The sequence below is a fragment of the Mesoplodon mirus genome, assembly GCF_964341445.2.
Source record: "Mesoplodon mirus genome assembly, chromosome: 11".
Lineage (NCBI taxonomy): Eukaryota > Metazoa > Chordata > Mammalia > Artiodactyla > Ziphiidae > Mesoplodon > Mesoplodon mirus.
The window spans coordinates 15,039,160-15,060,863 of record NC_138987.1 but is presented as its reverse complement, the minus strand read 5'-3'; the positions used below and the strand labels follow the sequence as shown (position 1 = coordinate 15,060,863).

General features: G+C 38.7%; 1 protein-coding gene across 3 annotated transcripts in view; it reads left to right on the top strand.

The window, feature by feature from the left end:
• Positions 1 to 21,704, top strand: part of POC1B (POC1 centriolar protein B) — a 109,499-nt gene that overhangs the window by 34,212 nt on the left and 53,583 nt on the right. For all 3 annotated transcript variants that reach the window (XM_082636017.1, XM_082636016.1, XM_082636015.1), the window contains 5 exons: positions 14,776 to 14,883; positions 15,014 to 15,129; positions 16,445 to 16,578; positions 18,945 to 19,013; positions 19,746 to 19,898. In XM_082636017.1, the coding sequence (XP_082492143.1) occupies positions 14,776 to 14,883; positions 15,014 to 15,129; positions 16,445 to 16,578; positions 18,945 to 19,013; positions 19,746 to 19,898 (580 nt within the window). The remainder of the gene's footprint in view (positions 1 to 14,775; positions 14,884 to 15,013; positions 15,130 to 16,444; positions 16,579 to 18,944; positions 19,014 to 19,745; positions 19,899 to 21,704) is intronic.

Below are 21,704 nucleotides of genomic sequence, written 5' to 3'. Positions count from 1 at the left end.
CACTTTAAAGATATCATTCCGTTGTCTTCTGGTTTGCATTTTTTTTAAAGTGAAAGCAACAGTCATTTTTATCGTTATTCCCCTGCATGTAATGTGTCTTTTTTTTCTCTGCTGCTCTAAGATTTTTTTGCTTAATCTTTTGTTTTTAGCGATTTGACCATGATGAACCTGGGTATGGTTTTGTATATGTTTCTTGTGGTTCATTGAACTGTGTGGATCTGTGGACTGATCTTTTTTCATCATATTTAGAAAGTTTTTCTCTTTTCTTCATATATTATTTCTCTGCCCTAATTTTTTTCTCATTTTTTCTGGAACTCCAAATTCACGTTTGACCACTTGATATTGTCCCATCATTTATTGAGGCTTTGTTCATTTTCTCAAACTTCTGTTCTCTTTGTGCTTCAGTTTGCATAGTTTCTATTGGCCTGTTTTCAAGTTCAGTGGTATTTTTTTCCCTGCACTGTCCAATCTATTGTAAGCTTATCCATTTCTCTGATGAGATTTTCCATTTGTTTGCTCATTATGCCCATCTTTTCTTTTAAATCCTTGAACATATTTATAATAACAATTTTAGAGTCCTTGTCTGTTAATTCTAACATTTATGTCATATCTTGATAAAAATTTTTTGCTGCTTTGTATTTTTTAAGTTTTTTGTTGTATGCACAAACATTGCTCAGTGTTTGAGAGTATGAGTTACTCTATCATCTTCTGAAAAGTGTTGAGTTTTGTTTTGGTAAACAATTAATTTTCTGCTGGCCTGGCTAGATTGTGTTGGATTTAGACTTTTTAGGGTGGATCCAGAGTGGCCTTTACTCTTGGGCTATAGTACTAGTGGACTTTCTAGGGCCTCAGCTGAAGGCCTGGAGTGTTCAGCCAAATCGGTTCAGAACTTGAACATCTCTCAGTACTGTGTAACCTCAGGAATCTTTCTTTGGCTCACAGTCTCCGTTGTTCTCTGCCAAGTCTTCTTGTCCTGTGCATTATCAGGTTTGTATTTGACCAAAGACTTAGTGAGACTTCTAGGCAGATTTTGGGGGATTTCTGCTCTTCACAGGTCCTCTCACCTACCCTGCCCTCAAAATTCCAGCCCTTTAGCAGTTCTGAATTCTAATTGCCATTTCCTCTGCCCAGTGAGACTGCAGCTGTTTCCTTGGACTCTGCGTCCTTATGCCATGCCTGAAAATGCTCCTGGGTAGAAATCTGGGATGGATTTTGTGTTTATCTCATTTGTTTTCTATCTCCCAAGTTTCACAGCCCTGTGCTGTCTCTTGTCCAGTGCCTAAAAACAATTGCTTCATGTATTTTGCTGAGTTGTATGATTGTTTGTGGTAGGGAAGTAAGTCTGATAATCATTACTGCTCCTATCCAGAACGTGAAGTTTTGCTGAAGGAATTTAGTGGAAACTGCCAAGCCAGTTTCAAAGTTTGTACAGATGAGTTAAATGTGTGAGAATAGCCACGAAAAAAATGACCAGAAAAAATTGGAAGAAATTTGTTTAACCAGCTCTCAGAACACAGTATAAAGCTATAGAAATTAAAGTGTGGTGATCACGGTACTGCGTTAGGAAAATAGGTTATAGAAAGCTCAGATGCAGATCCATATATGTTTTTTGATAAAGATGGCATTTCCAATCAGTGGGGAAATGGATGAATAGTTATTTAAAATGTTAAGATAATATTAAAGAGTTATTAAGCTTTATTTACAATAGCCAGGACATGGAAGCAACCTAAGTGTCCATCGACAGATGAATGGATAAAGTAGATGTGGCACATATATACAATGGAATATTACTTAGCCATAAAAAGAAACGAAATTGAGTTATTTGTAGAGATGTGGTTGGACCAAGAGTCTGTCATACAGAGTGAAGTAAGTCAGAAAGAGAAAAACAAATACTGTATGCTAACACATATATATATGGAATCTAAGAAAAATGGTTCTCAAGAACCTAGGGGCAGGACAGGAATAAAGACACAGACGAAGAGAATGGACTTGAGGACACGGGGAGGGGGAAGGGGAAGCCGGGATAAAGTGAGAGAGTGGCATGGACTTATATACACTACCAGCTGTAAAACGGGTAGCTAATGGGAAGCAGCCGCATAGCACAGGGAGATCATCTCGGTGCTTTGTGACCACCTAGAGTGGTGGGATAGGGAGGGTGGGAGGGAGACACAGGAGGGAGGAGATATGGGGATATAGGTATATGTATAGCTGATTCACTTTGTTATACAGCAGAAACTAGCACAACAATGTAAAGCAATTATACTTCAATAAAGATGTTAAAAAAAGAGATAATATTAAATAATTACTTAATATATTAAAATAGTTGTTTTAGATGTAGTTAAGATAATTATGTTTCTATTTGGAAAAATTTAAAGCCGGATCTATATTGCACACCACACATTTACAAAAATTGTAGATGAATTAAACAACTAAACATTAAAAATAATCTAAGTGATACTGCTTTTCCTTCCAATGCATGGACAGCATATTTAAATGAATGTAGAGGGTCAACAGAGCAATTATTTCTCCCTTAAGTATTTGAATTTTAAATGTGCCATGGACTTGAGTAATTAAAATTCTGTGTCTCTCTCTGAGCCTAGTACTTATTATGAGTTTGTCCCTGGAGTCCAGACCTCCATGTGGCACAGAGATGGTGCCCATTAGTGTAAGAAGAGATGAGTAGCTATGTTTTCTGGACTAACTATCGTTTATGATCATACATCTTGATTCACAGAAATATTTCATATTTTTAAGATATGTCATCTATTGGGAGATATATTCATGCTTTAAAAATATAAATTACTCTAGTCTTTTTAGAAATCAATTTGAAAAATATATCAGGAGTCTTTGTGGCAGTGAGTCCACAACTGTAAATCTATCGTAAATAAATACTCTTTTGTATTTAAAGGAAAAAGCTTTGTATTTAAAGATATTGCTTTCAGTATAATTTGTAATGATGAGAAACTGGAAATAACCAAGTTTTCCAAATAAAGAAAGCTGGTTTAAAAAATTTAGATTATTATTTAGCCATTTAAAAGAGAATATATGTAAGTAGTGACATAAAAACGTGTTTATGTGTGGGGTAAGAAGGGCAAAATTCAGAGCTCATGATTCTAATATAAAAGATCTGTACGTGGACAAAGATAAAGTACCTACATACATCAAATATTACATGATTTTGTTTGGGTGCTGGCACTATGGACTTTTTTTTTTTTTTTTTTTTTTTTTTTTTTTTTGCATTACGCGGGCCTCTCACTGTTGTGGCCTCTCCCGTTGCGGAGCACAGGCTCTGGACGCGCAGGCCCAGCGGCCATGGCTCACGGGCCCAGCCGCTCCGCGGCACGTGGGATCCTCCCGTACCGGGGCACGAACCCGCGTCCCCTGCATCGGCAGGCGGACTCTCAACCACTGCGCCACCAGGGAGGCCCACTATGGACTTTTTTTACTTACTATATTTCCCAGTTTTTTTAAACAAGCAATTTGTCTTTAACGAGTAATGAAGAAAACATGTATCATTTGAAATATCTACATATGCGGGCTGAGAAATATTTATTTTTAATGGCAGATGAATTTTTCTGAAAGTTCAAATTGTTATAATCCTGTATTTTAAAAAATAATGTGTGTTGTGGGATAACTTATGTTTCTTTAGGTGTCCTCAGGCAAAAAAAAGTAGCGGCTAATGAACGACTTTTCCAACTTTGTTTTTCTAGCATTAATTTTAGGGGGGAAATCTGACCTTAGTTTTCAGTGTTTGGTAGTGTTACAAGTGATCTTTGATCATCTGAATTGCAAAGATTTTTCTTTATTGCAGTAAACTATACGTAATATAAAATTTACCATTTAACCACTTTCAAGTATACAGTTCAATAGCATTAAGTACGTATATGTTGTGCAAATAATTGCAAAGATTTTAAACGTCAGCGTTCATTGGCTGATGAGAATCCCCTTGAAAAGTTTTTTAATGCCCTACATATTTACTGAGGACCTACTCAGTACCATATACTGTGCCTGGGGATACAGCAGTGAGTGAATAAGACACATGTTGTTTCTCTCTTCTTGGAGTTTACATTCTCTTAGGGAAGCAAACAGAATAATTGGTTGTAAGTGTGACTGTGAGCTACTCTAAGATGCATACTGGAGAGCAGACCTACTCGGGGGAGGAGTTCAGGAAAGCTTTTCCTGAGGAAGTGACCCTGAGCAGAGACTTGAAGGATGAGTAAAATCCCCTTAGGTATTTAAAACTAGATAAAGAGGGCTTCCCTGGTGGCGCAGTGGTTAAGAATCTGCCTGCCAAAGCAGGGGACACGGGTTCGAGCCCTGGTCCCGGAAGATCCCACATGCCACGGAGCAACTAAGCTCGTGTGCCACAACTACTGAGCCTGTGCTCTAGAGTCTGTGAGCCACAACTACTGAGCCCACATGCTGCAACTACTGAAGCCCATGCACCCTAGAGCCCACGCTCCGCAACAAGAGAAGCCACCACAATGAGAAGGCCACGCACTGCAACGAAGAGTAGTCCCTGCTCGCCACAACTGGAGAAAGCCTGCACACAGCAACGAAGACCCAATACAGCCAAAAATAAGTAAATAAAATAAATTAAAAAAAAAAAACTAGATAAAGAGTAGGGAGCGGTGTTTGAAGCAAAGGGAACAGCATGTGAGGGAACACCTGAGGCAAGAGAAAGACCCGAGAGAAGAGGGGTGTGGTGCCAGGAAGAGTAAGGTGATGGAGATTAAGAGACAGGAGGGCAGGTCCTGGAGGACCCGGGAAGCAGTGGGAAGGGTGTCGCTTTTTCCCAAGGGAAATGTGAAACCACCGAAAGGTTTTAATCAGAAAAAATTTATTTAAGATTTAAAGATCACTTTTATTGATTGTGGAGAATGGAATGTCAGCAGGGCCTGATATGGTTGGAAGAGAAAGGGCCTGATAATGGATTGGAACGTGGCAGCAAGTGGAAGAGAAAGGAATCAAGCTTGGCTCCTAGGTTTCTGTCTTGAGAAACCATCTACTGAGAAAAGGAACGCTGGAGGAGCAGTCCGGGGAGGAAGATAATGAGTTCAGATTTGGACAAGTTCAGAGTCAGAGGTGCCTGCAGGATATCCAAGAGGAAACGCTTAGTAGGCAGTTGTACTTGTGGGTGGAAATCCCGGGAGAGGAGTCTGGGCGTGTAAATGGTAAATGACCCAGCAATAATTAGCATGTTTCATGGCATACTTAAATCTTATGATGTCTCTTTCATCTGCTTTTTGTCTCTCAGCAGTTACAGGGATGAATCCGGTTACTGCGATCAACAGACGGTTTCTCCTCTAATGCTGACCACCACTTAAAAAGCATAACCGTTTTGCTTATTGCCTTGAATTTCACCTTCACTGTGTAAACCCAAAATCCCATCAAAGCAAACTCTGAGACTGCCAATTTTTTTTGTTTTTTAATGAGTCTATGAAAGTTTTAGGCCTGAATGCAATCCAGAATTTCTCATTATCCAAATAGAAAATGGTGGCCAGGGTGGTTATGAGTTTCACAAGGTTACAGAGCTGGGCAGTTGCAAAATTGGCTTTAGAATTCAGGACTCTGTACTGACTGGGTAGTCTTATTTTCACTGCTTTTTACTGCTTTCCCCTCCTATTGAATAGCTGCTGGCTTCAGAGTACCACTTACTAATGATTTGTTTCTTAAGGGACATGGAACAGTGCCTACCCTGGTCTCAGAGCCCTGAGGGCCAGAAATGTAGGGTTTTGTTTTTTTTTTGAGAATCTTTTTCTTTCTGTATTTCCTTCATTCTTTCCTTCTCTCCCACGATTCCCTTTCTATCCTCCCTTATTTTTAATTTCTTTTCTTTTTTTTACCCTGCCCCCCCTCCCCCCCCACCAGAGGTGGAGCTGGTGAGTGTGGCTGACATTGGATGCTAAATAGATATCCTTCAGCCCCTGGAGTCCAGGTTGGTCCTCAGGGACGATATCTAGTTCCTAAATGTGGCGTATCTAACTCCCAAATTAGTCTTCTGTGTCCTCCTCCTGTTTGGAGGGCTGACGGTTGAGTCACAGGCTCTCATCTCAGAAGTCTGAGCCCTTCGTCCATGCAGCTGAGTGTCTGGCAGGGATGGGGGCTGTGTGCCCTTGTCCCTCCCCCACCAGCTTTATTAAGATATAATTGACATATAACCGTGTATAAGCGTAAGGTGTACAATGTGGTGATTTGATACATGCATGTATATATTGTGTTTTTATAGACTGTTTAGTCTAATGATAAGAAATAGCCAAATGAAAATTTTGACTTCTTATGAAAGCACTTTAAAACTTCTCAGGGTTCATGGACATGTTTGGCTCGTTAGTGAGCGAATAACTCAGTGACTGTGCTTATGGACATATAATTTTATATATAGTTTCAGGAACTTCATAGATTCAAAGTTAAAGAACTCCTGTTACATAACTTGGGCTACTCTCAAGGACATGTGAACCAGTTTTTCTAGAAAAAAGTTCAAGAATTCCCTCATTTTCTCCAAAGAGTACCAGTACATTTTAAAGGCTTGAATAGGAAGTAGTTAACTTCGCAGATGCCTTACAGACAGTTCACGTCTGCTGATCCATTAGTCACTGTTGACTAATGTGACATCCATCTTCTTGACACACTTGCTGGAAGTTTTAAAAGGTGGTTAGGTGGTACTGAATTAGAGTGTTAGAAATTTTTTTTATGTCTTGATAGAAATTTTATATCCTCTTAACATGCTTCAAATTAATAACTCCATCAGATGTTGTTTGAGCCCTGACAAAAAAAGGACTATGCTTTCCTGATCAAAGTCAGGGCAAAGAGAAGCCTGTTTTATTGGCACGAACCTATTTCTGATGTATCTAATTAAAAATAAAAGGGAGGAGAAGATACAAACCGCCGTCCTCACTTTCAACCCCTCCAAAGGCGAAAAGAGCCGACAGAGAGTTTATGCGGGGATTATACACAGTGTCCAGAGCAAGTGAGAGGCCCTAGCCCTGAGCCCCGCTTTGGTCGTGCAGAGGGGGGAGATAGAAATGCCCCCCCTCAGGCACCGCCTTCTTTCATCCCAGTCGGCTTCTCCACTCCCCACTTATCTGAGGTTCACATTCCCTTCATTTCTCTAGTGCTGGGGAAATCTCTCCCAGGCTATGGCCATTCCTGCTTAGGATGAATTTCTGGCTGGTCAAGATACCTTCTTTTCCTTAATTCACAAGTTTCTTTAAAATCCTGTTTCTTCTGGTAACTAATTGGCACCTTTTTGTTACCAACTCTGTTCTTACCATTATCTAAAATTATATTATTTGTGTGCCCTCCCTCCTTCCTAGTATGAAAGCCTCATGAGAGTAGGGGTCTTAGCAGTCTCCTTCACTGTGGTATTCCTATTACCTAGGCCAGTGACCAGTGCCTGGTTCTGGCAGGTGCTCAGTAAATATTTGAATGAGCCAATGAATGACTATCTTCCCCAGAAACTCCTCAAGGACACTGATCGGGTATGGCAGCAGACACACAGATTTTTATTAAAGGATTGTCTAGTGGTTAGCCTATCAGGCAGAGCCCAGTGATATAGCCTCCTAAGAGCATTGCCTGTGGTTTTTCTCCACTTTAGAACTTTCTGTGGTTACACAAGCCACACAGAACTTCCTGTGCTCTACTTTGGCCGGTAAAAGAAACTTTCCTTTCTGTAAGAGACTTAAACAGAGTGGCTGAGAGATCTGGCTCTGGAGCCAGACTGCCTAGTTCACATCTTCCTGGCTGTGTGACTGGCAGTTACTGACCCTTTATGTGCCTTGGTTTATTCATCTGTAAATTGAGGCCGGCAATAGCAATTGTTTTGTAAGGTTATTCTGAGGATTAAATGAGTTGCTACAGGTAAAGTGTTAAGAACCATTCTAGGACACAGATGCTCAGTAAATGTTGACAGGATAATGATGATGGTGGTGGTGGTATTTGGCCAATAATATCATAGAATGAGTATATTTGTACTTTGTTTTTAACCTAATCCTTCCATTCTATTAATTTTTTTCATCATTGCTTTCCTAAAATGTCAGAATCAACTCATCTCCTAGAAATATTCTTATCATTTAGAATGCTCACATTAAATAATTTTTTAAAAGAGAGCTTATTAATAAACACAATTTGATTTCTTACATTAGTTGTTTACAATTACTATGCAAAATTTATTTTCATGGGGATACTGAATAGGTTTTTCTTCCCCAGTATCTATACAAAATAAGTTACATCTATTTGGAACATTTCTGTAAAACTGTCTTTCATATTTGAATCTTCCTCACATATTTTCCTAAAGTAAAAGATTAATAAAATATTATGATAAAATCAAGCTGAACTGCCCAGTGGAAGATATTTCCTTGCAAGTTTATTTTCTTGAATTTTTAAAAACAATTTCACATAGAATTTAATTATGCATCTATGTTGCTTTTAAAATGTGGTGAATTCATAAATTCCAGATTGAAAGTTTCTGTTAGGAAGAATTATTTGTCGGCCAACCTTAAGAATGGGAGGGGCAGGGGAGGGGACAGTGAAAAAACAAAAAGAAAAACCTTCACTTATAATCCACACCCTTAGTTAATGACTTTTATAGTAATCTGGGCAGAGAGGGAAACTACAAATAAAATTGAAATATAATCGGTCTATGACCTAAATTTTTTTGGTTTTTGTTATTGCTAAAATATTAATAGCAAAATTACTGTTCATAGTTTCTTTGTTTTTTTTAATTTTTGAATTTTATTTATTTATTTTTATACAGCAGGTCCTTATTAGTCATCAATTTTATACACAACACTGTATACATGTCAATCTCAATCGCCCAATTCATCACACCGTCACGACCCCCCCCCCCCACTGCTTTCCCCCCTTGGTATCCATATGTTTGTTCTCTACGTCTGTGTCTCAATTTCTGCCCTGCAAACTGGTTCATCTGTACCATTTTTCTAGGTTCCACATATATGTGTTAATATGCGATATTCGTGTTTCTCTTTCTGACTTATTTCACTCTGTATGACAGTCTCTAGATCCATCCACGTCTCTACAAATGGCCCAATTTTGTTCCTTTTTATGGCTGAGTAATATTCCATTGTACGTATGTACCACATCTTCTTTATCCATTTGTCTGTCGATGGGCATGTAGGTTGCTTCCATGAGCTGGCTATTGTAAATAGTGCTGCAGTGAATATTGGGGTGCATGTGTCTTTTTGAATTATGGTTTTCTCTGGGTATATGCCCAGTAGTGGGATTGCTGGATCATATGGTAATTCTATTTTTAGTTTTTTAAGGAACCTCCATATTGTTCTCCATAGTGGCTGTATCAATTTACATTCCCACCAACAGTGTGAGAGGGTTCCCTTTTCTCCACACCCTCTCCAGCATTTGCTGTTTGTAGATTTTCTGATGAGGCCCATTCTAACTGGTGTGAGGTGATAACCTCATTGTAGTTTTGATTTGCATTTCTCTAATAATTAGTGATGTTGAGCAGCTTTTCATGTGTTTCTTGGCCATCTGTATGTCTTCTTTGGAGAAATGTCTATTTAGGTCTTCTGCCCATTTTTGGATTGGGTTGTTTGTTTTTGTAATATTGAGCTGCATGAGCTGTTTATATATTTTGGAGGTTAATCCTTTGTCCCTTGCTTCGTTTGCAAATATTTTCTCCCTTTCTGAGGGTTGTCTTTTCGTCTTGTTTATGGTTTCCTTTGCTGTGCAAAAACTTTGAAGTTTCGTTAGGTCCCATTTGTTTATTTTTGTTTTTATTTTCATTACTCAAGGAGGTGGATCACAAAAGATCTTGCTGTGATTTATGTCAAAGAGTGTTCCTCCTATGTTTTCCTCTAAGAGTTGTATAGTGTCTGGTCTTACATTTAGGTCTCTAATCCATTTTGAGTTTATTTTTGTGTATGGTGTTAGGGACTGTTCCAATTTCATTCTTTTACATGTAGCTATCCAGTTTTCCCAGCACCACTTATTGAAGAGACTGTCTTTTCTCCATTGTATATCCTTGCCTCCTTTGTCGTAGATTCGTTGACCATAGGTGTATGGGATTATCTCTGGGCTTTCTATCCTGTTCCATTGATCTATATTTCTGTTTTTGTGCCAGTACCATATTGTCTTTATAACTGTAGCTTTGTAGCATAGTCTGAAGTCAGGGAGTCTGATTCCTCCAGCTCCATTTTTTTCCCTCAAGACTGCTTTCGCTCTTTGGGGTCTTTTGTGTCTCCATACAAATTTTAAGATTTTTTGTTCTAGTTCCCTAAAAAATGCCATTGGTAATTTGATAGGGATTGCATTCAATCTGTAGATTGCTTTGGGTAGTGGAGTCATTTTCACAATATTGATTCTTCCAATCCAAGAACATGGTATATCTCTCCATCTGTGGGTATCATCTTTAATTTCTTTCATCAGTGTCTTATAGTTTTCTGCATACAGGTCTTTTGTCTCCCTAGGTAGGTTTATTCCTAGGTATTTTATTCTTTTTGTTGCAGTGGTAAATGGGAGTGTTCCCTTAATTTCTCTTTCAGATTTTTCATCATTAGTGTATAGGAATGCAGGAGATTTCTGTGCATTAATTTTGTATCCTGCAACTTTACCAAAGTCATTGATTAGCTCTAGTAGTTTTCTGGTGGGATCTTTAGGATTCTCTATGTATAGTATCATGTCATCTGCAAACAGTGACAGTTTTACTTCTTCTTTTCCAATTTGTATTCCTTTTATTTCCTTTTCTTCTCTGATTGCTGTGGCTAGGACTTCCAAAACTATGTTGAATAATAGTGGTGAGAGTGAACATCTTTGTCATGTTCCTGATCTTAGAGGAAAGGCTTTCAGTTTTTCACCATTGAGAATGATGTTTGCTGTGGGTTTGTCATATATGGCCTGTACTGTGTTGAGGTAGGTTCCCTCTATGCCCACTTTCTGGACAGTTTTTATCATAAATAGGTGTTGAATTTTGTCAAAACCTTTTTCTGCATCTATTGAGATGATCACATGGTTTTTATACTTCAGTTTGTTAATATGGTGTATCACGTTGATTGATTTGCGTATACTGAAGAATCCTTGCATCCCTGGGATAAATCCCACGTGATCATGGTGTATGATCCTTTAAATGTGTTGTTGGATTCTGTTTGCTAGTATTTTTGGTCTGTAATTTTCTTTTTTTGTAGTATCTTTGTCTGGTTTTGGTATCAGGGTGATGGTGGCCTCATAGAATGAGTTTGTGAGTGTTCCTTCCTCCGCAGTTTTTTGGAAGAGCTTGAGAAGGATGGGTGTTAGCTCTTCTCTAAATGTTTGATAGAATTCACCTGTGAAGCCATCTGGTCCTGGACTTGTGTTTGTTGGAAGATTTTTAATCACAGTTTCAATTTCATTACTTGTGATTGTTCTGTTCCTATTTTCTATTTCTTCCTGGTTCAGTCTTGGAAGGTTATACCTTTCTAAGAATTTGTCTATTTCTTCCAGGTTGTCCCTTTTATTGGCATAGAGTTGCTTGTAGTAGTCTATTAGGGTGCTTTGTATTTCTGCGGTGTCTGTTGTAGCTTCCTCTTTTTCATTTCTAATTTTATTGATTTGAGTCCTCTCCCTCATTTTCTTGATGAGTCTGGCTAACGGTTTATCAATTTTGTTTATCTTCTCAAAGAACCAGCTTTTAGTTTTATTGATCTTTGCTATTGTTTTATTTGTTTCTATTTCATTTATTTCTGCTCTGATCTTTATGATTTCTTTCCTTCTGCTAACTTTGGGTCTTGTTTGTTGTTCTTTCTCTACTTCCTTTAGGTGTAACATTAGATCATTTACTTGAGATTTTTCTTGTTTCTTGAGGTAGGCTTGTATAGCTTTAAAGTTGCTTCCCTCTTAGATGTGCTTTTGCTGCATCCCATAGGTTTTGGATCATCATGTTTTCATTGTCATTTGTCTCTAGGTGTTTTTTGATTTCCTCTTTGATTTCTTTAGTGATCTCTTGGTTATTTAGAAACATATTGTTTAGCCTCCATGTGTATGTGTTTTTTACGTTTTTTTCCCTGTAATTGATTTCTGATCTCAGCGTTGTGGTCAGAAAAGATGCTTGATATGATTTCAATTTTCTTAAATCTACTGAGGCTTGATTTGTGACCCAAGATGTGATCTATCCTGGAGAATGTTCTGTGCGCACTTGAGAAGAAAGTGTAATCTGCTGTTTTTGGATGGAATGTCCTATAAATATCAATTAAATCTATCTGGTCTATTGTGTCATTTAAAGCTTCTGTTTCCTTATTTATTTTCATTTTGGATGATCTGTCCATTGGTGTAAGTGAGATGTTCAAGTCCCCCACAATTATTGTGTGACTGTTGATTTCCTCTTTTATAGCTGTTAGCAGTTGCCTTATGTATTGAGGTGCTCCTATGTTGAGTGCATATATACTTATAATTGTTATATCTTCTTCTTGGATTGATCCCTTGATCATTATATAGTGTCCTTCCTTGTCTCTTGTAACATTCTTTATTTTAAAGTCTATTTTATCTGATATGAGTATTGCTACTCCAGCTTTCTTTTGATTTCCATTTGCATGGAATATCTTGTTCCATCCCCTCACTTTCAGTCTATATGTGTCCCTAGATCTCAAGTGGGTCTCTTGTAGACAGCATATAGATGGGTCTTGTTTTTCTATCCATTCAGCAAGCCTGTGTCTTTTGGTTGGAGCATTTAATCCATTCACGTTTAAGGTAATTATCTATATGTATGTTGCTATGACCATTTTCTTAATTGTTTTGGGTTTGCTTTTGTAGGTCCTTTTGTTCTCTTGTGTTTCCCACTTAGAGAAGTTCCTTTAGCATTTGTTGTAGAGCTAGTTTGGTGGTGTTGAATTCTCTTAGCTTTTGCTTGTGTGTAAAGCTTTTGATTTCTCCATCGAATCTGAATGAGATCCTTGCAGGGCAGAGTAATCTTGGTTGTAGGTTCTTTCCTTTCATCACTTTAAGTATATCATGCCACTCCTTTCTGGCTGGTAGAGTTTCTGCTGAGAAATCAGCTGTTAACCTTATGGGAGTTCCCTTCTATGGTATTTGTCGTTTTTCCCTTGCTGCTTTCAGTAATTTTTCTTTGTCTTTAATTTTTGCCAGTTTGATTACTGTGTGTCTTGATGTGTTTCTCCTTGGGTTTATCCTGTATGGGACTCTCTGTGGTTCCTGGACTTGGGTGGCTATTTCCTTACCCATGTTAAGGAAGTTTTCGACTGTAATCTCTTCAAATATTTTCTTGGGTCCTTTCTCTCTTCTCCTTCTGGGACCCCTATAATGGGAATGTTGTTGTGTTTAATGTTGTCCCAGAGGTCTCTTAGGCTGTCTTCATTTCTTTTCATTCTTTTTTGTTTAGTCTGTTCTGCAGCAGTGAATTCCACCTTTCTGTCTTCCAGGTCACGTATCCATTCTTCTGCCTCAGTTATTCTGCTATTGATTCCTTGCAGTGTAGTTTTCATTTCAGTTATTGTATTGTTCATCTCTGTTTGTTTGTTCTTTAATTCTTCTAGATCTTTGTGAAACATTTCTTGCATCTTCTAGATCTTTGCCTCCATTCTTTTTCCGAGGCCCTGGATCATCTTCACTATCATTATTCTGAATTCTTTTTCTGGAAGGTTGCCTATCTCCACTTCATTTAGTTGTTCATCTGGGGTTTTATCTTGTTCCTTCCTCTGGTACATAGTCCTCTGCCTTTTCATGTTGTCTGTCTTTCTGTGAATGTGGTTTTTGTTCCACAGGCTGCAGGGTTGTAGTTCTTCTTGCTCCTGCTCCATAGTTTCTTAATAGTCTAAAACTTTTCATTTTCTTTTCAGCCTTCTGCTCTTCCATCTCCATTCTAAAAAGGCATTTAAGAGAGAAAAAGAACCTTGGAAAGGATTTTAAAGGGAGAGAGAGTATAAAAGCAGTAGACAAGATGTCTGAGAATTTTCTCATTTGTTTTTTAATGGGGCATATGGATAATAGGTGTGTCCGTGAAGGAACTTCAGTTTTGTAAAAATGAGTTGTTCTATTTTCAGTCTGTTGGAGCTCTCTGGCCTCCCCAAATCCAGGGAGTTACAGGCTTGGGGAGTTGGTTCTTTTGTTGATGATAGCATTCAATTTTAATTCTCAACACACCAGTTCTTTTCTTACAAAAAGCCTCACTGTAGAGTTGGTAGGATGAGTAATAGATGCTCTCTTGGGTCATATGGATAACACCAGAAAATGACAGTAGAAAGAAATAGAGAATACTTTTAAAAAACAAGGTACTTGGGGCTTCCCTGGTGGCGCAGTGGTTGAGAGTCCTCCTGCCGATGCAGGGGACATGGGTTCGTGCCCCGGTCTGGGAGGATCCCACGTGCCGCAGAGCAGCTGGGCCCATGAGCCATGGCTGCTGAGCCTGCGCGTCCGGAGCCTGTGCTCCACAAAGGGAGAGGCCACAACAGTGAGAGGCCTGCGTACCGCAAAAAAACCCAAAAAACAAAAAACAAGCTACTTGGCTTGGAAGCAGTGCAGACCTCAGACAGAAACTACCTTGAAACTAAATTATTTAAATATAAAAGAATAAAAGGTTAAAAGACTCTCAGTTCGTCTATATAGTATATTTTCGTGTTTTTAATGGTCTATCAGTGTCATTCGTTGTTCTTATTTTTAGTTGGAAAAGATGTTGGTAGCAGAATAGGAGTTTGCTGCGTGGTGTGCTAACACTGGCCTAGGGTATTTAGTATGTCATATATGTCATGTATGTCATGGTGGGGGTGGGGGTGTTTGTCAGGAGCCTGCCACAAAAATTATCTTTCTTATGCTTTCCAGGTTTTCACCTGATGGAAGACTAATTGTATCATGTAGTGAGGATAAAACTATTAAAATCTGGGATACCACAAATAAGCAATGTGTTAATAACATCTCAGATTTTGTAGGGTAAGTCCATTCTCTTTTTGCATTTATATGGTTTAGTTTGCTACGGAGACATTTAATTATTACAATTCAAAAAAAGAAATGAGAGTAAAGAGAAATAAAAATATTAGACCATCTTATTCTTTCCTCCTAGGTTTGCAAATTTTGTGGATTTTAACCCTAATGGTACATGCATAGCTTCAGCAGGTTCTGATCATACCGTGAAAATCTGGGATATAAGAGTGAACAAGTTACTCCAGCATTATCAAGGTAACAATTTCCATAACAAAATTCAGTTGTAAAATGGGCTCCTCTAGGAAGTTCTTACGCTGACAGACTGTCCTTCTCAGTGTGGCTTGGCCCTCTTAATGAGAAAGATGGGCTGACTTTGAACTGACTAGAGAAGAGTTAGCCCCTCTCAGCAGCATGGTTCAAGGAGCTGGAGTAGAGGCCAGCGTGCAGAAGGGGGTGGAGGGACCCTAAAAATGATGACAGGGCTGTAAAAAAAAAAAAAAAGAAAAGAAAAAAGGTTACTGTAGGATTTTCAAACTTTGGTTATCTGCTTTGTATAAGAATCCAGGATAAGGCTTCCCTGGTGGCACAGTGCTTGAGAGTCCGCCTGCCAATGCAGGGCACACGGGTTCGTGCCCCGGTCCAGGAAGATCCCACATGCCGCGGAGCGGCTGGGCCCGTGAGCCATGGCCGCTGAGCATGCGCGTCCTGAGCCTGTGCTCTGCAACGGGAGAGGCCACAACAGTGAGAGGCCCGCGTCCTACAAAAAAAAAAAAGAATCCAGGATAGAAATTGACTCAGAAGGAGATACGTGAGCACAGATAGGTGTTATAACTGGTAGAAAACAACATCCTACTGTGCCCATATATTGAAGTTAAAAGAGAAATGAATTGATTTCTTAGTGTATATTAGATTTATATTAAATCCACATTTCCCTTTCTTAATAACTATAATGTAGGAGACACTGTGCTAAATCCTCACAACAGCCCTAAGAGGTATTAGTATTACATCCACTTTAAAGATAAGGAAACGGAGGCTTAAAGGGGCTAAGTTACTTGCTAAAATAGGGATAGAACTGACATGGGACTTTCTGTTTATAAAGTACATTTTTATAAAATACAGTGATGAACAAACTTTTGATCGCTGTGTTATACTGCCTCCTATTGGAAGGAGGTTGTCCAGAAATGAATTCTCAAGCTGGCAAGACTGCCTTTTCCAAATATATCTCCATACTCTTCACCCCTTGTCCCAAGCAGCTATCTGGTTATTAAATTTAGTTTAAGGCTAAGATGTATACCTTATGTGAGCCGGTGGTGGTCAATGGTTGCTTATATTGGTAATATATCTGAAGATTTTATAGTTATGTGTTTGTTTATTAAGATCATTCTTCCATGACACACTCTCATTTGTAAAGCTATTCTGTCTCACGAGCTATGTGGAATTTTGGTTGCTGTAGAGACATTGCCCCTAATTGACTCTTGCTTTCAGCCTAGTATTGCTAATAGGGTAAAGGGGCATCTCTAGAATTAAGAATTATTCTCTGAACTTTTTGCTTTAATTTTCTACAAATCAGTTCACAGCGGTGGAGTTAATTGTGTGTCATTCCATCCTTCGGGTAACTATCTCATCACTGCTTCTTCAGATGGTATGCTTAAGATTCTGGACCTCTTAGAAGGAAGGCTCATATATACACTTCAAGGACATACGGTATGAACACTAAGATTTTTGCTTCTTAAATAATACCTCTTTAAAAGTTCTGATCCATTTTATTATATGGCTTTATTATTTTTCCAGATGTGGCACACACTGCTGCTATCACAATGTGGTTTTTTTTTGCTTCCAAGGCTATGATTTTTATTTTTAAATAAATATTTTTTATCTTTAAATAAATATTATTTATTGTAAGTCATGTCAAAATCAATGTGTATCTTTCAGTGGACATTAACTTAATCCTCTCCTGCTGTCTTCCTCAGTATGTAGTATAGGTTTGACTGGTTAAATGGTGATGGATACCTGTTTTTCTTACTTCTGATCTTTCCCCTCATGTGGAGGCTGTCCCACTAGCTTTGACCCTCTTAGCCTCCACACCCCCTTCACTCTCTCCTTTCACTAATCTGATTGGCAAGTTTAGAAGGAGAAATTTGACAAGTCGGGCCCAATGCCCTCTACTCTTGGGAGCCTGTGCCTGTCCATATGGTTTTCCTCTGATATTTCTTGTGGGGAGGCCTGCCCTTGTCCAGCCTTGCCTGTGACTGGGTACTCAAATCTGACTCATTCTGGGATTCAGTTCTAGAAAGCCCAGTTGCCCACAGATAAAGCCACATTTTCTCTTTATAAGCCTTCATCAGTAAGAAAGATAATATTTCTTTTGTCTTATTTTTCAATTGTTTTAGGAACCCAGTGGGGAAGTGGGGTGCTATTTATTGAGCCTATTCAATCACACACACACACACACACACACACACACACACACACACACACACACACACACACACACACACACACACACACACACACACACACACACACACACACACACACACACACACACACACACACACACACACACACACACGTATATAATGTACCAAAGAAAAACTTTTTAAGTGTAGAAACTATCTTTCCTTTCTGGGTAAATATTCAAACTTCTCTAAATTTTTTAGAATGCATCCTCTTCTTTTTTTAAATAAGATGTACTAGGTACTTCCTTCTAACCAAGTATAAGTTATTTATATCCAGAAATAGAATGGGTTTTGTGGTCTAAGGGAGTTTTTTTTTCTGCCTTCATGTATCCTGCCGGACTTCCTGCTTGCTTTATCATTTGTTCTGCAGCTGTGTTAGAGTGAAGCAGAAATAGACACTAACCAGCTCAGATGTATGTGTACCCATGGATTTAGGCTGGATGAACAACAAATAAAAGTGGCCAAGGATTAAAATATCCATGGAAGAAGGACAGAGTAATAGAAAAAAGATAAATAAAATAATTTAGGAGAAAAGCACTACACACGAAGATGGAATTTTTCAGTCTGGAGGTGAAGGTGTTTATGAGGCTATAATAACCTGAGTCTGTGGGATGGTCTACTTGAAAAATATAAGATGTTTTCCCCCCAAGATTTTCTTTTATAGATTAAGGACATATTAAAAACAAACAGTATACGACTATTTTTGAAATAAGGAATATTTACTCTTTTCTTGACTGAACGTTGACCTCGAGGTCATGTTGTGACTGTGGCGGGTATAGTCTTGTCCAGCTCCACAGCCATGGCTCCATTTCCTGTTCCTGTTACCTCTCACCCAGATCATTGCAGTAACTTCCTAACTGCCCTGCAACCGTTTGTTCTGACTCCAACGCATCATTCTCACAATCGTGATACCAATTTTCGTCAATCACAGCTCTTCTATCCATGTCCTGCTCTTAAAACTTTGAGTGGCTCAATGTTGCCCACATGAAGGGAGAACTCGGCAAAGCCTGCTGTGGTCAGGAAATGAGCTTTGTTCGTACAGCCTCATTCCCATCACCTACAGAATTATCATTCAGTTTCTGCTAGTGATTTGTTGAATAAAGAATCCAAAGCCAGAAAATCTTAACAGAAATTCTTCCTAACTTACCTATGCCCAAGCTTTTCTTTAAAGGGGAGAAAAGTGTATTTTCTCATTTTTATTAGTATCTCTTTTTTCACTTAGTGTCATTTATAGATGTTTTAATATAATTGGGTTGATTCTTTGATTCTCTTTGCCTGCATAAGTTGCTAACAGCTGGATACTGGGCTTCCCTGGTGGCGCAGTGGTTGAGAGTCCGCCTGCCGATGCAGGATATACGGGTTTGTGCCCTGGTCCGGGAGGATCCCACGTGCCGCGGAGCGGCTGGGCCCGTGAGCCATGGCCGCTGGGTCTGCACGTCCGGAGCCTGTGCTCCGCAGCGGGAGGGGCCACAGCAGTGAGAGGCCCGCGTACCGCCAGAAAAAAAAAAATAGTCTGCACAAGTTAGGATGAAAAATTAATACTCATGGCCTTCTTGGCCATGAGAACACATTACCAAGTAAGTTTTTCTTTTATCTCCCTTTATTTCTTAGGGGCCTGTCTTCACTGTTACATTTTCAAAAGGTGGAGAGCTGTTTACATCAGGAGGTGCCGATGCACAGGTTTGTAAATCTCTCGGCTCCCTCTTTGATTTGGTTAGGGGAATGGAATCTGAGACCTCAGCTAAGATTTTTACAACCAGCTAGTTTGTATATGTTAAGAGGATTATCAATGAGTTTATATTTTAATTTAGTGCCAGGAAGTCTGCTATCTCGTAGCTGAAATACTGCCAGTTCTGATAGTTTTTGGAACTCAAATAGTAGTTATTTTCTTTTGCTCATCTTTACACTTAATTATAATACATAAAACTGACACTTACTGAATACCTAATATTGGTGTGGCCCTTTCACTTGAATTATTGCCTAATCTATGGTCTGTATGCCTTGTTTTTCAAATGTTGATTAAGCTCCTTGAGGATGGTAAAATTAAATTGTTTGTATAGCAAATCTGCATTTATTTGAAATGACCAAAAGTCATTCAGAGCCAGATTTATTGAATAAGGTGGACAGTAAAGCCAAAAACATGATTTGGTGCTTTGGGAAAAATAAAAGAGGATTTTAAGGTAATAAGTTATTTTCTTAATATGAATTTTAAACTGGACATAAAGGCAATTTGAAATGCTAAATCTCTCCTTATCACCCTTTAAAAAAAAAGTGTTGAGATGTAACATTGTCAGAATATATATCTAGCCTTCCTATTTTGAGAGACCATTCTATATATTCATTTAAAAAAAATTTTACTTCTACTGCTTGTACATGCAAGTCAATAACTGCCAACCTGATTAATTTTTATAGGTCTTATTATGGAGGACTAACTTTGATGAACTGAATTGTAAAGATGTTATTAAAAGAAACCTCAAAAGATTACACTTTGATTCACCACCACATCTTCTCGATATCTACCCAAGGACACCACATCCCCAGGAGGGAAAAATTGAAACTGTTGAAGTGAGTACTTTGTGCATATTTGTCCTACCATTTGTTAAGTGTACACTTTGGGGCTATTGGTCAACTAGATGCTTGAAATTATACTTAATTAGATGAAACCTAGTCCTGCTTTAAAACAGCAGCACTTCAAGAAACAATTATTTTCACTAATAAAATAAGACTATAAATAAGGCAGTGTGTAATAGTACTAAAGCCTCTCATATTTGCTTCTTGAAGATTTAGAAATGAAACTTAAAAATTGTGTTAATAATAATGGAAATGAGCAATCAAATCTAAGACCTCTGATGACTAAAGTCTGAGCTGGCTTCGTATTCTAGACATGTTTAGGGAGCTCACGCGATGGCTGTCATGAGAACAGGGCTGAAGGGCAAGAATTTTTAGAGCAGTTATTGAAATCAGTATCTTGAAGCCCTTTTACAACAAAAAAATAAAATAAAAGGTCTTATGAACAGTAAAAAGAAGAGACTTAAGCATTAAACCTAATAGTTGAGACCAGTTTACTGTTTGCCAACATATATTTTCAAGTATATAATTATCTGTTTAGCTGTAAATTTTTGTTGGCAAGTTCCCTTAGGTCCTATAGATTGAAATGTTCTTCTACTGTCTTCAAAGAAAAAAGTTCTGTCTTTGCGGGGTACTTTGCTGGTATTAGTCTATTTCTTTCCATTTTGCATGATTCTTTTTTTTTTTCCTTTTGCTGGCTTGTGGGATCTTCGTTCCCCAACCAGGGATTGAACCCGGGTCCACAGCAGTGAAAGCGCCGAATCCTAACCACTGCCGGGGAATTCCCATTGCATGATTCTTCTTAAGTTCTTTTTTCTCTCAGAAAGAGCAGATATCAGGAATCACTATTATCTGTTCATCTGAATTTTTTTTCCAATCACTGGCAGTCTTTCTTTGCTTTTCAAGTAGATGTTTTAAAATTCTTATTATTCCTGAGTGGCAGTTCACAGCCACCTCCTGCTTGTTATTCATGCTGTGGTTCCAGACCCCCTTCTGTGGTCTCTGGGTCCCTTACCCCATGTCAGTTCTTTAATTTTGGTTTCCTTGGTCTTAGCTTTTTCTCTTACCTCACGTATTTCTTTTAGTCTCAGGTTTTGTGTATGTGTGTGTGCATGTGCACACACGCATAAATTTAAGTTTTTAAAACTTTTAATTCTTTTAGACTGTTTTTTAGATTTTGTTTAATCTAGCCACATTTTGGGGATTTCTTTCCTTGTTTTTCAATGGTAGCGTTTATTTTCAGTTCTTTGCTCTAATTTGTGTCCTCTCCAACTTCCGACCATCTTTCCAGACCTTCTAAATAAAGTGTTTACCGTTGTGCTTTACTACATCTTCATGCCACTTATTGTATTATCAACTCCCCCTCTTTCATTTTTTGAAAGAAAGAATGTAATGTAATTTGTGGTTCACCACACTTTTGTTCCAGTTTCTGCAATTATGGATGCATTTGTTGATCCCCTGTGATCCCATGCATTCACATCAAATATATGTGAAATATATTTTAACTTGAGTTTTCTTTTTTTTTTTATGGTACGTGGGCCTCTCACTGTTGTGGTCTCTCCCGTTGCGGAGCGCAGGCTCCGGACGCGCAGGCTCAGCGGCCATGGCTCACGGGCCCAGCCGCTCCGCGGCATATGGGATCCTCCCGGACCGGGGCACGAACCCGTGTCCCCTGCATCGGCAGGCAGACCCCCAACCACTGCGCCACCAGGGAAGCACAACTTGAGTTTTCTTTTCTTGTTTTACCTAAGCTGGTTTTATTGACTCTTGGTGTTTTTTTTTTTTTTTTTTTTAATTAGAACC